Source organism: Equus przewalskii, chromosome 9 (assembly GCF_037783145.1).
Source record: "Equus przewalskii isolate Varuska chromosome 9, EquPr2, whole genome shotgun sequence".
Taxonomy (NCBI): Eukaryota; Metazoa; Chordata; class Mammalia; order Perissodactyla; family Equidae; genus Equus; species Equus przewalskii.
This window is the reverse complement of record NC_091839.1, coordinates 19,949,842-19,963,246: the sequence shown is the minus strand read 5'-3', so window position 1 is coordinate 19,963,246 and position 13,405 is coordinate 19,949,842. Positions and strand designations below refer to the sequence as shown.

The window sequence follows — 13,405 nt, the reverse complement described above, 5'->3', positions numbered from 1 at the left end:
GGCTCAGAGATGGACACCAGCCAGACGTACAGTACCTTGGAGGCATTTAGGGTTTCTTATAATTGCAGTGGGAAATCACGGATGGGTTTTAAGCAGGTTTTAACACAATGCTGTTTTATGTTTTAAGAACATGCTGGCCGCCCTGCCCAGTGGAGAATGGACATGGCGTGGCATGGGGGGAGGGAATCAAACATGGAAGCTGCGAGACCAGTTTGGATGCAGTGGCACCCATCCAGGTGAGAGATAAGGGTGGCTTGGACAAAGGTGAGTGAGAGGAGGTAAGCAACTGAACTCACCATATATTTGGACAGGAATTGCCAACGAGGGAAGTGGGAGCAAGGGAGAGATCAAGGACCATTCCCAGCTTTCGATCGATCGGAGTGACCGGGGAGAGGATGATGTCCTTTACAAACCAGGGGAAGACTCAGGGCAAAGGTGGGAGCCGACCGTGGAGCTTAAACCGAAATATGTGGGAGATGATAGAGCTGGAAGGAGGTGGGGCAGGTGTGTTGGTTGGCTCACGTGTCGACCCAGCATCAGGGGCGCCCCCGGTGCACAGACAGAGGCTGCCTGGCACGCACATCTCAGATACGATGGTGACTCAGAGACACCTGAGAGATCACCCAGGGAGAGAGTTCAAAGAGACACATGAGATCAGCCGCCGAGGGGCGTGGAGTCACCACTCACTTGCTCACCACTCGACGTTGGGCAACTGACCTCATTTCTCTCCGTTTCCTCATCTGTAGAATGGGAGTGATTGTGGGCACCCACAGGGACGATGGGGGAGTTAAGCAAGGCACACGGCGGGTACCAGAAAAACTGCCAACCGAGAGCTGGTCGGGAACACAACAAGAAGACCGACGTGAGGGGCCGTCTGCTCATCCCGCAAACGCTCGTTTTCCTGGATCTCTCACGCCGGGCTGTTCCAGGGACTGGGGATCTGCAGAGAGCTCCCTGCCCTCGATGGCGTGGAAATAAATTTGGAGATGGAATGGCATCCTATTTAACAGCCGGATGACCCGAGTTCCAATCCTGACTCTGCCCCTTGCACAAGAGACTTCTGTCCGAGACCAGCTTCCTCGCTTGTAACGTCATAGTAATGAGAGTCCCTAACATCATAAAGCTGTTGTGAGGATCAAGCGTGAGAATGTTTGCAAAGTCCTTGGCTATCCGGCTGATTTGTATTTTAAGCGGGGACAGACATTCGCTCAGATGGGGAGTCGGGAGCCCAGGGGGGAGAAAGGACGCCCTGGTTTTGTAGTCCCCCCAGCCTCCAAGGGGCCAGAGACCACCGCCGCCATCCGCCATTCCCACGGTCACACCCTGGTCCCTATCTCCATCCATAAGAGCTCCACCTCTGAAACCACAAAAATCCCACGTCCCACTCCCTGACCACAGCCTCCCGCGCCTCCGGAGCTGTGGGTGGCTCTGCTGTACCCGTTCTTCCACCTCCAAGACACGGCAACCCTCATGCAGCCTCCCCACCAAGCCCCTTCTGTCTGCCCCTTTACCCTGTTCTCCTCAGCTCCCCCGTCTCAGCATCCCTCCCACGGTCCCCCAGCCCTGCAGGTGCCTGCTCCTTGCTGGAGAAAAACAAAACGAAATCATCCAGCTGCTCAGATGGGGCCCCTTTAAATTCTTGCTCACGCATTTCACCAGGGCACCCCTTCTCCCCAGCCCCCACCGCAGTCCTTAGCCTCCCCAAACCCGCCCAGCCGGGCGCCCCTGGAGATGAGCTGGCCTCCAACTCTCCTCTCCCTGGAGGACGGGCCCTGCCTCTACTTCCTGCCACCCGACCCACACCGCACCCTTCCTTCTTCCTTCCTGGAACGATGGAAGAAGCGTCTCCCCTGCTGTCTGGGGCGGTTGCGCCATCTGCCCCTTTGTTCTGGGGCATCTGGTGCAGGCGTCGTTGAGAGCCCGCCGCCGGGGGTGGGTTCGAACCACCGCGCCGCAGCTCCGCGTTGCGTAAGCCCAGGTGTGCGACCGACTTCGCGGCCTCGTCTCTACATTGGGACTGGTGAGTGCCTCTCTCACGGGACCGAGGAAGGGTTCAGTGAGTCAGTTTGCAAAAAAAATGCCTTAAAACGGTGTTAGACGCCCAAATCAGTGCTTCGACGGAATTAACTCTCCAATCCCCTCCAGGGCCAGCAGAAGACTCAGAGAGCAAAGCAGAGATTCAGGCTTTTCTATGCTTCCTCCGGAATGTACCAGCTGGATGACTACGGACAAGCCACTTCGTCTCTCTCAGCCTCAGTTTCTCAGTCTGTAAAATGGGCATAAGATAGGACCTATCCGACGGAGTCTGCACTTCCAATGACCTCACTTCTCATGTCCTTCTGTTCTCCCCGTCACTCCCTCTGCCTCAGCCACACTGGCCTCCTTGCTGGTCCCCACACACACCAGACCTCCTCCCACCTCAGGACCTTAGCACGTGCTGATCCCTCTGTCTGGAACAGTCTTGACCCAGAGACCCCCATGGCTCACTCCCAACCACCTTCAGGTCTTTGCTCAAAGTTCACCTCGATCAGGCCTTCCCTGACCCTACCCTCACTTTATTATGATTTTTCATAAAAATTGAAATGTTTCCATTTCAATTATTCATATTATGATTTTTCATAGTTTGATTGTTTAATTGCTATATATTTTTATTTAACTTTCTTTTTCTTGATTGCCTCCCCTTCCAGAATGTCAGCATCAGTAGGGCATGGATTTCTGTCTCTTGTGCTCATTGCTGTATCCTCAGACCTTAGAACCGGGACCGACACACAGTAGGGATCAATAAATATTTGTTGAGTGGAGGAAGAGAGAGTGAGGAGGAAGGAGGAGAAAAGGAGAGAGGAAGGAAGGAAGGAACACAGGGAAGGAGGAAGGTAAGAAGCTAACCCACATAAAGAAGTTTCCCAGATTAACAAAATGTGGTCCGTCCATACAGTGGAATATTATGCAGCCATAAAAAGGAAGGAAATTCTGACACCTGTTACGACATAGGTGAACCTTGAGGACATTATGCCAACTGAAATAAGCCAGACACTAAAAGACAAATTCTGTAAGATTCCACCTGGATGAGGCACCCAGAACAGTCAAGTTCGCAGGGAGAGGAAACAGAACAGTGGTGACCAGGGGCCAGGGTGAGGGAGAAGTGGGGAGCTAGGGTCTAACAGGGTGCAGAGCTCCAGTTTGGGGAGCTGGAAAGGTTCTGGAGATGATGGTGGGGACGGTTGCTCTACCACATGAACGGCCACGGAACTGGACACTAAAAATCATTAAAATGGTAAAGTTTTTGTTATGCATATTTTACCACAATAAAAAAGCAAATTAATTTTTTTTTTAAGTTTTGAACATAAAAGTAAAAATCAAAAAGAAGGACACAGCACCATGCCTGGCTGTGCCAAGCCCTCAACAACCCTGAGCGATTGGGGTTTTTTTCCCTCCCCAAAGCCCTAGGACGTGGTTGTGTATCCTGGTTGTAGGTCCTGCTAGTTCCTCTTTATGGGATGCTCCACAGCATGGCCTGAAGAGTGATGTGTAGGTCCACGCCCAGGATCCGAACCAGTGAACCCCGGGCTTCGGAAGAGGAGCACATGAACTTACCTACTATGCCACCAGGCCGTCCCATGAGCTACTGTATTTGTTCTTTCCTTTCTCATGACCGGTCCTCACTGGTCGCACACCTTTCTCCTTCCCCCGTGTCTAAGAGTGGGCTTTCTTCATCCACGGGGTCCTCCAGTCCATGCTGTTCTCCGCCCACCTCCCCAGCTTCCACTCCCACCAAAACCTTTCTCTCCAAAATCTCCAGCCTCCTTTCTGTCATTTTTCCCCAGTGGCCACCCAACTGTGTCGACCCACGCCACTTCCTCATTAAAAGTCGTGTCAACCTCCCAACACCGCTTTCTCCTGGCTTTCCTCCCAGCTCTTCAATCATCTCTTCTCAGCCCCCAGCCCCTAAACTGGGGGCCTTCCCTGGAGATCCCGGGCAGACGGCCCTGGTCTTCTCACTCTATGCAGCCTCTCCTGGTGGGCTCCACATGCTCTGCCTTCCAGGGTCTTCTGTGCTAGTCATGCCCCACCGTCGTTTCTAACCAGACCACTCTCCTAAGCTCCACACCTAGGTCTGCAGGGAGGACCCTAAGGGCTCTTCTCTCCCGTTTCGAATCACCCTCCGGGCCCTGCTTCCCCTGGCCACGTCTCCCTCCAGCCCTCTGAACTCTGTCACCATCCTCCTGCTGGAAGGTCTCTGCTCAGAGCCGCTTCCTTCCTTCCCACCCCCCACCACATTCCCTCCGTCCGCCTCGCCAACTCCTACATATCCGCAGCAGGCCCCGGCTTAAACATCCTGCCCTCCAGGAATACTTTCTCCACTCCTCGGGCTCCATTGGGCCCTTTGACATCCCTCATCAGAACACACATCCCTCAGGACCAAGTTTCCCATTGCCCATGGGCCTTTCTCGCCAGACCATGAGTTCCTTGAAGGCAAGTACTGTGGCCATGTGTTCATTCATTCATTCATTCACTCATCAGATATTTATTGAGGACCCACATCGTGGCAGACAACCGTGTGCTGACCAGGTGGGTGCAGTGGTGAGCAAGGTAGCCCAGAGTTTAGAGCCTGGCGGGAAGGGGATGAGTAACTTGGCAGGGACACTGTGGGGGCTTAGGGGCTGGGATGGGGAGCAGAGTGATAAGGCAGTTAACTGAGCCTCATTTGTAGCTGCATCTGCAGCCTTTTTCTTCAGCTCCCTCCGTTCACAGAGCCCTTCTGCTTAAGCAGAGCGTTCTTTGTAGGAAGAAGGCGACTCATGTCTCCCAAGGCCTTCCAGCTCAGCCGAGGGTCCCCACGAGTCCACCAAATAAGGCTTTCCGCTCAGATGGGGTGGGGAAGGGGGCGGCTTGTGTCTACCAGAAAATTCTGTTTTGTTATTAACTCTTTTTTTTTAATCAATATTGAACTTATTTATTTACTTATTTTATTATTTTATTTTTTTTTGCTGAGGAAGATTGGCCCTGAGCTAACATCTGTGTCAGTCTTCCTCTATTTTGTCTGTGCATCACCGCCACGACATGGCCACCAACATGTGGAATAGGTCTGCACTGGGAACTGAACCCAGGCCACCAGCGCAGAGTGCCCCAAACTTAACCACCAGCGCAGAGTGCCCCAAACTTAACCACCAGCGCAGAGTGCCCCAAACTTAACCACCAGCGCAGAGTGCCCCAAACTTAACCACCAGGCCACAGGGCCAGCACCTATTGTTAACTCTTTATTTTGAAATAATTATAAACTCACAGGAAGTTGCAAAATAGTCCTGAGAGTCCCAATACCCAGCACCCAGAGTCCCCCAGTGGTGACACCCTAGACAGCTGCAGTCCAACATGGGAACTGGGAAATTGTCGAGGGTACCACACGGTTAACTAGTGTCCGCTGTTCATGTGCATCTATTTGCCTTGTGCACGTATGTGTGTATGTGTGCACATGTGTTTCTATGTAATTTTATCCCATGCATAGATCTGTGTAACCACAATGGCATCAAGATATAAAACTGCACGGGGCCAGCTGGGTGGCCGAGTGGTTAAGTTCATGTGCTCTGCTTCAGTGGCCCAGGGTTCCCGGGTTCAGATCCTGGGTGCAGACCTACACATCACTCATCAAGCCATTCTGTGGAGGCGTCCTACATACCAAAAAGAGGAAGATGGGCACAAATGTTAGCTCAGGGCCAATCTTCCTCACCAAAAAAAAAAAAAAAAAAAGATACAGAACTGATCCCTCACAGAGCAGCTCCCTTGTGCCGCCCTGCCTCCATGTTCCTAGGGAATTATTTCCTTACACAGGATGTTTATGCTTCTCACCCTTCTGATCACCAGGGCCTGAGCCAAGGCCTTCGGCTCAAAGCAGTGAGGCCCCTCAGCAGAGCCAGTTCACAGGACACAGAAATGCACATGGCTGAGGTGGGCGTGTGGATTCTGATGGACAGAGTGAGTCCCCAGGTAGAGACGGTCCCCCCCAGTGTCCGGAGCAGCAGCCCAGGCAGAGAGGGGATGAAGTTGGTTTGGGAGCCAGTCTTGGGGTTGGTGAGGGAGAGGGCAGAGGGGTGGCCTCCTGAGTCACCGCGTGGAGGTCCGGGGATGGCCCTGGATAAATAGCAGTTATTAGGGAATTTAAGAGGCTGGGGGAGGGGCTGAAGGCGGCACGCCCTGCCCTGCGTTAGAATGGGCCCCTCGAATCTAGGGCCCCACCTCTGGCTCCCTAGAACCATTTCCCATCTCACCACTGTCTCTCCCACTCTCTCTCTAGGTCCCTGTCCCCTCTCTCTGGGTCCCTGTCCCCCTCTCTCTGGGTCCCTGTCCTCCTCTCTCTGGGTCCCTGTCCCCCTCTCTCTGGGTCCCTGTCCCCCTCTCTCTGGGTCTGTCCCCCTCTCTCTGGGTCCCTGTCCCCCTCTCTCTGGGTCTCTGTCCCCCTCTCTCTGGGTCCCTGTCCCCCTCTCTCTGGGTCCCTGTCCCCCTCTCTCTGGGTCTGTCCCCCTCTCTCTGGGTCCCTGTCCCCCTCTCTCTGGGTCTCTGTCCCCCTCTCTCTGGGTCCCTGTCCCCCTCTCTCTGGGTCCCTGTCCCCCTCTCTCTGGGTCTGTCCCCCTCTCTCTGGGTCCCTGTCCCCCTCTCTCTGGGTCCCTGTCCCCCTCTCTCTGGGTCCCTGTCCCCCTCTCTCTGGGTCTCTGTCCCCCCCCCCCCGGGTCTCCATCTCTTACACTGTCTCTGTACCCAGTTCTCCTCACCCCTCTGCAGAGCCCAAGTTGAGGGACACCAGTTCTGCACTGCCCTTGCCCCCTGCTGTGGCCCCTGCTGCCCCACCTTCAGGGCTGTGAGGACCAGGAAGAGAGACGCATGGGAGACAGGACTGCCCAGCCCCAGCACCTCCTGCATCCTTTCTCCTGCTGGCTCCCTGTCCCCAACCCCTGCCTCTCTCTCTTCCTCTGGAGCTGTCACCTTTCTTCTCTGCCTCCCTGTCTCCTCTTTCTCAGTGTCCTCTGTCGGTGTCCCCATCACCCATCTTGTATCCACCGCTCCATCCATCTCCCCATTTTTTCCGCCTTGTCCTGCATGGGCTTCCTCCTCTCTCTTCCCTAGTACCACCTTTTCCTTCCCTGTCATCTCTCCGCCTCCCTCCATCTCCACTGCCGTTATGTTGTATGTGTGTATTTGGAGGGTATCTCTGCCTGTCTTCTCTCTTCATCTTTGCCTCTTTCTCTGTGTGTGTTTCTATTCTGTCTTCACCGTCTTCCCTCCGTTTTTCTACTTCTCTCTCTGCTTTTCCACGCTCATCTCTCCATGACTCTATTTCTGTACCTCCCCTCACCCTGTCTTGTCTTTTTCCATCCGCCTCCTCGGTCCCCCATCTACATTCATCTTCCTCCTCCTGCTCCATCTCCCTCAATTCTCCCCACTGCTGGCACTTTTTTCTCTAGACATGTGTTTCTCTTACTCTTTGCCTCTCCAGCTTCATATGTTCCTTCTCTCACATTCCCCCAGGTTCTCTGCGCCTCCCTGGCTGCCTCTCTCTGTGACTCTGTCCCTCCCTTCTCGGCTGCGCCCCTGCCCCCCCCCCCAGCCCCCGTCCACCCTGCCCTGGGGTCTCCCTCCTTGGATTCCTCCCACATTATAAAACCTTCTCTGGGCGGGTGGGCGTGTTCCCATTACTGACTGTGGCCGCTTCTCTGGCCAGAGAGGGGAGGGAGGAAATGGGATTGGGGAGTCCTGAATGGGAGCTAAGTAGGCAATTAAAAAGATGTCAGGAGAAGGGCGAGGGCAGGGCCAGCAGCCCAGACCCGGGATAAAAGGCCTCCACCAAGTGACAGGGAAGTGACACCACCCCCATCTCCTCCACAGAGGAGTCATCGAGACATCGAGGCAGATCTGAGCCTTGCTCAGCCTCCTCCCTCCAGCCCCCAAGGAGCCCCCAGACCCTGCTCTGTGACCTCTGCTCTTTCTCTTTCCCATGTCTCTAAGCATCTTGGTCTCGGTGTGAGAGGCTCTCTCTGTCTCTGTCCCTCAACCTCTGGGTCCTTGAGGCCTCCCCCTCTCTCATTCTCTCTCTCTCTCTGCATTTACCAGAACCCAACCCTCGGCCCCCAGAATGTTTGTCCTGCTGACAGCACTTCAGATCTTGGCTGTAGGTAAGACAGCAGTGGGGTCTGTGGCAGGAAGTCCCATGGAGACTCTGAGAAGAGATGAGGAAGGGTCCTAGGGACCCGGGATGCTCATGGGTGACCGGATGAGAAGGAGTGGGGAGGAGGTTGGGGATCATGGCTGAGGAGCACACTGGAGGAGAGCCTGAGTTCTGACTGTGGAGGTATCAGGAGATGGCAGGGCAGGGGAGTCATAGGAGATGGGGAGAAATGAATGAAGAATTGTGGAGAACTATGGGGTCACGTTAGAAAGGAGGGCCTCAGCATGCTCCTCGATTGTGATAAGGAAGAACTAATATGGGAAAGACAGCGTGTTGTCAGCAGTGATGGTGGGGGTGACAGTGGGGTGGTGGGCTCACGGCAGGGGGCCTGGCGTGGCGGGCCGAGAGGGTATCAGGCAAGATAGTGGATCCTAGGGGCTGGGGGTCACAGAGAGTGGGAAGGTTGGGGAAGGGACAGGGAGCGTCTTGAATGTGTTGGAGACGGATTCATGGGGGAAATGTGGCGTATTGTGAAAAGTGATGATAGGAAGTATTTGTGGTAAAGTGGAGTCAAGAAGAGCTGATGTATGAAGGCCCTGGATGAGGTGGCCATGGGATAAAATAATAGATACTATGGAGGTGACTGGGGCAGCCATTGGTCAGAAAACTCCCATGTTGGGGCAATAATGGGGGCAACGTTGGGCATATCTCATATTGAGTGGGGTGGATGGATGTGGACGGTTTAAGGTTTAAGCAAAGAAGAAAGGGATTAGTGGGTCCCATACATCCTAGGGTTGGGGGGGTGGGGAGCATTTACTCCTCTGCTCTCCCCACCCCACCCCACTCCTGCCTGTTCCTAGCCATGATACAGAGCCAAGCGGATGAGTCCAAGATAATTGGCGGCCATCCGTGCATCCAGAACTCTCAGCCGTGGCAGGTGGCCCTACTGGCAGGTCCCGGGCGTCGATTCCTCTGCGGAGGGGCCCTGCTGTCTGACCGGTGGGCCATCACCGCTGCTCACTGTGCCCGCCGGTGAGTGACCCCCTCCCCTGTTCCTGCGCCAAGTGAATTCCTTAGTCTAGAGCCCCAGAGCTCAGCTGAGAACCCGGAGCCCTGTATAGAACCCAGTGTAGTACCAGGGTCCTGGTTTGGAGTCTGGTTAATTGCCTAGAACCATGGACGCAGCTCAGAACATGGAATCTAGCCACAAATCTTGAACTCAGTTTAGATTCTGAAAGCAGTTTGACAGCTTAGAACCCATACACCAGCTTAGAGTCCCACACGGAACCTAGAAGCTAACACATAACCTAGAGATCCATCCAGAGGCCAAGCTCTACATAGAGACTAAGATCAGGAGCCCATTACAGATGGGTGATAGAATGTAAGGCAGAGTCTACCTTTGGAAACTCAGGATCCCTGTCAGAACACTACCTAGAATCTAGAGTCTGGTTTGGAACCTGAAGTCCAGCCATAAATCCAGAACCTCGCTTATAGCTGGAACATACAGCTCAGAGCATAAGATAGAGACAAATCTGGAGCCTGTTCTAGATCTGATGTTTAACCTGGATTCTAGTCTACAGCTCCTCTTTGAGCATCCTAGAACCAAGACCTCAACCCAACATCTAAATCCTAGAATGTATACCATAATCTGAAGCATCATAGAGAACTCAGAGCCCCTCCAAGATTCTAGACCTAAACCTAGAACCTAGACTCCAGATTAGAATTCAAGTCCAGATGAGAGCCCTCTCCTTGCCTGTAAACCAGATCTCATGCCATAAACTTCAGTTCAGGTTAGAACGTAGAGCGCAGAACTCAGCCCAGAGTCTAGAACATAAAGCCCAAAATGCAAACCAATATCTAGAACCTTGGATCCAGGCCATAACATGGAGCTCCATCTAGAACCCAGAGCCCAACCTGAGGTCAAGGACCCAGACCAGAGTCTAGAGCCAAGAGCCTAGACTATAACCGCAATTCAATCTGAAATAGTCTGGCCTAAAATCAAGAACTCAGACTAATATTTAGAACCTTTGGCTGAGCTGGAGCACAGAGCTCAAACAATTGTCTAAAATCTAGGTCATAAACCAGAGCATAATCAGGAACCCAGAACTCAACAGAGACATTGGAGTTTATATAAGTATCCAGAACCCAGAATCCAGCCATAATTCAGAGCTCAAAAGAGAACCCTCAGCTTACCCTAAAACCAAAAGCTCACCTAGAAAGTATGCCATAATCCAGGCTCAATCTAGAACCCAGCTCCTAGCTTAGAGTCAAAAGTTCAAAATGTCTAGAACCCAGAGGCCAGGCTAGAACTGGGGTGGAGTCTGCCTGGAGCCTACTCCGGAATATCAATTCTGATTTACAGCCTAGAGCCAGAGTCTCACTTAGCACTCAGAGCATAGATCAAGGTACAGACTCTGGAACTGAGTCAAGAATGCTCAACCATCCATCATCTTATACCCAAGCCAGAAACCAGAGCACAGCTCAAGAGAGGGTGGGGAGGACGGTGGGATTGGGCCAAGAGAGGATGCCCGGGTGGTGGGAATCAATACAGGAGGCCAGCAAACAGTCAGCTTACAGATAGAGGGGAGGTATATTACACTCGGGGAAAATGCATCACCGGGGAAGGGAACAGGGCTGGAGGGTGAAGAGGGGTCTCCAGATCAGATCCTAAGCAGCACCACTCGTGCGGTCTGTGGCCAGGATCCTTTGGGTCGCCCTGGGCAAGCACAACCTGAAGAAGTGGGAAGCCACCCAGCAGGTGCTGCGCGTGGTTCGCCAGGTGCCACACCCCCAGTACAACTCCCGGACCCACAACAATGACCTGATGCTCCTGCAGCTGGGGCAGCCTGCTCGGCTGGGGAGGGCGGTGAGGCCCATCCCTGTGGCCAATTCCTGTGCCAGTCCAGGGACTCCCTGCCGTGTGTCGGGCTGGGGCACCACATCCAGCCCCAATGGTGAGGATTCCTGCATCCTGCATCTGGGAAAGGAGGGGGTTGAGGGCCTGATTCCTGGATCTGAGGGAGGGGGGCTGGGGGCTGGCCCCCAGGGTCTGAGGGAGGAGGGGCTGGGGGCCTGGATCCCTGGGTCTGAGGGAGGAGGGGCTGGGGGATGGACTCCTGGGTCCTGTTGGAGGGTGGACCCCAGTCATAACCTCTCAGTGCCCCCCAGCCAGGTACCCCAACTCTCTGCAGTGCGTGAACATCAACATCATCTCGGATCAGGATTGTAGGCAGGCGTATTCCAGAGCCATTACCTCAGGCATGGTCTGTGCAGGAGTTCCCCAAGGGGGGAAGGACTCTTGTCAGGTGAGGCCCAGGGGGAAAGCTGGAGGAGGGGGATTTGTTTGGGGCTGGGACAAAAGGATCTCAGGAGTATGAAAATCAGCAGAGGTTCCCCAGAGACCGAGAGAGACTGTCATAGCCAGGCTACACTGCCTCATCGCTTTGTGCCTTTGGGTAATGGATCTAACCTCTCTGTGCTTCAGTTTCTCCATCTGTTCACTGGGGTAGCACCTCTAAGAGCAGAAGAGATTGAGCTAAGACAAAGAGGGGCCCAGTGAGACCCAAGGGACAGAGACAGAGTGGAACCAGCGACAAGGGAAGGAAGTGACCCCAGACCCCAGGGCTGATATCTGCGGGGTGTCTCAGCCCATCTCCCTCCCCATCTCTGCCACTTGGCTGTCTGTCCATGTGTGTCTCCATCTCTGCCTCTCCCCCTCAGGGTGACTCCGGGGGACCCCTGGTGTGCAGAGAACAGCTCCAGGGCCTGGTGTCCTGGGGGATGGAGCGCTGTGCCCAGCCTGGCTACCCCGGGGTCTACACCAACCTGTGCAAGTACCAGAACTGGATCCAGGGAACCATACGGAGCAGATGATCGCCAGTGTGACCAAATGTCAGCCGCCCGACATGCTTCCCTAGACACTGCTCTCTCCATTCAAGACTCAGGAGTCCAGCCCCTGGAGTCCAGGCCCCCAGCGTCCTCATCCTGACCCTTATCTCAGAACCCCTCTCTCCCAGATCAGTTCCTTCAGGTTTTTTCTCCCCACCCCCACAACATCACCATCATTATTCAAGACCCCCTTAGGCACAGAGGGTGGGAGCCTGAAGGCACTTAACTGACACCATATTCCAAAGAAGGCAATTTTCAAAATTCTCAGTACCTCTAAAAACCAGGTAAAATAATAATAAAAATTGAACAACCCTAAATTCCATTCATCTGCTCATTTAACTCATTCAACAGATATGTACACAGTGGCCCCACTGCGCCGAACCAGGAGCCATATTCTGACAAGCGGCTGAATAGGGTGCATGCTGTTCCCTGGGGGTCTGCCTTCCCCCCGACCCATTGTATCTGGAGTGGCAGAAGGAGACGCCCAGCCTTGCAGTGTGACGCTGAGCTGGACTGCCCCTCCCCGGCCTCCTCTCCAGGTCCTGCGAGCAAGGAGTGCTGAGATTCAAGGCAGGGAGAGCAAAGACCTATCCCGTTCCCTGGAAAACTCCAAGCAAATAGAGCCGGCCCCTTTGTCCTAATCAGATCTCAGGTGAAGAGAGCTGAGTTAATCACCTTCTTGAGTTCAAGTCCTGGCAGAGCTCTGCTGTCATTTTATTGATTTATTTCCACTCCTCATCCGTGGCTCTGGTCCTCTCCATCCCACAGGCACCGACACAAGTGGCCTCAAATACATGCCTTGTTGCATTTCGTTGTTTCTAATCTGCACAAAACCATGGCGTTGTGAATCCCATTCTCTTTCTTGCTGTCATTCAGTGGCTATTTATTGGGCACCTACTATGCACCAGACATGAGTCTATTTACTAGGCACCTACTCTGCACCAGACGTTGGTCTAGGTGCTGGCAGTGGAGCTGAGCACAACCCAGAGAAATTAAATGCTGCCAGAGCTTACATTCAAGCAGGAGGTGATAGACAGGAAACAGTAAAGATAATTTAAAAGTAGAGAGTCCCTGTGAGTAAAAAGGCCAATAAACTTGGGCTGGGCAGCAGGCCCAGTGTGTGCCAGAGCCAGCTCATCCCAGCCCATAAAAGCCTATTGGCAGATTTTCAGGAATCTGAGTTGGTTGCTAAAGAGCCATTATTAAAAACTGAATTACATAAACTTACAATTAAATCATGTATATTAAAAACAAAGTCAATAAATTCTCAAAACTCATCAATTCCTAATTATTTTTACTAATATCCATGCTTTGAGGTTACTTGTGTCTATCACATGACGTCTGTAACGATGACCTTCTGGG

At 53.4% G+C, this 13,405-nt stretch overlaps 1 protein-coding gene and 1 long non-coding RNA gene across 6 annotated transcripts; both read left to right on the top strand.

Moving 5' to 3' along the window:
- Positions 1–1,148, top strand: LOC139073543 (uncharacterized). Its single transcript, XR_011522412.1, has 3 exons — positions 1–236; positions 312–435; positions 747–1,148. It is a non-coding gene; the product is annotated as an uncharacterized lncRNA (long non-coding RNA).
- A 366-nt stretch (positions 1,149–1,514) lies between these two features.
- Positions 1,515–12,360, top strand: KLK14 (kallikrein related peptidase 14). 5 transcript variants are annotated; one of them, XM_070558340.1, is made up of 9 exons: positions 1,515–2,503; positions 2,688–2,873; positions 4,522–4,569; positions 5,860–5,970; positions 8,101–8,162; positions 9,016–9,187; positions 10,856–11,109; positions 11,324–11,460; positions 11,876–12,360. In XM_070558340.1, exons 5-9 carry the CDS (start codon positions 8,123–8,125, stop codon positions 12,026–12,028), a joined length of 756 nt encoding a protein of 251 aa, XP_070414441.1. In that variant the 5' UTR covers positions 1,515–2,503; positions 2,688–2,873; positions 4,522–4,569; positions 5,860–5,970; positions 8,101–8,122; the 3' UTR covers positions 12,029–12,360. The 5 variants fall into 5 exon arrangements, with proteins under 5 accessions (XP_070414441.1, XP_008542689.1, XP_070414442.1 ...); XM_008544467.2 differs by having other exon boundaries at positions 1,768–2,020; positions 2,146–2,873; positions 5,860–5,982; XM_070558341.1 differs by lacking the exon at positions 4,522–4,569 and having other exon boundaries at positions 1,802–2,020; positions 2,146–2,503.
- Positions 12,361–13,405: the final 1,045 nt, after the last annotated feature.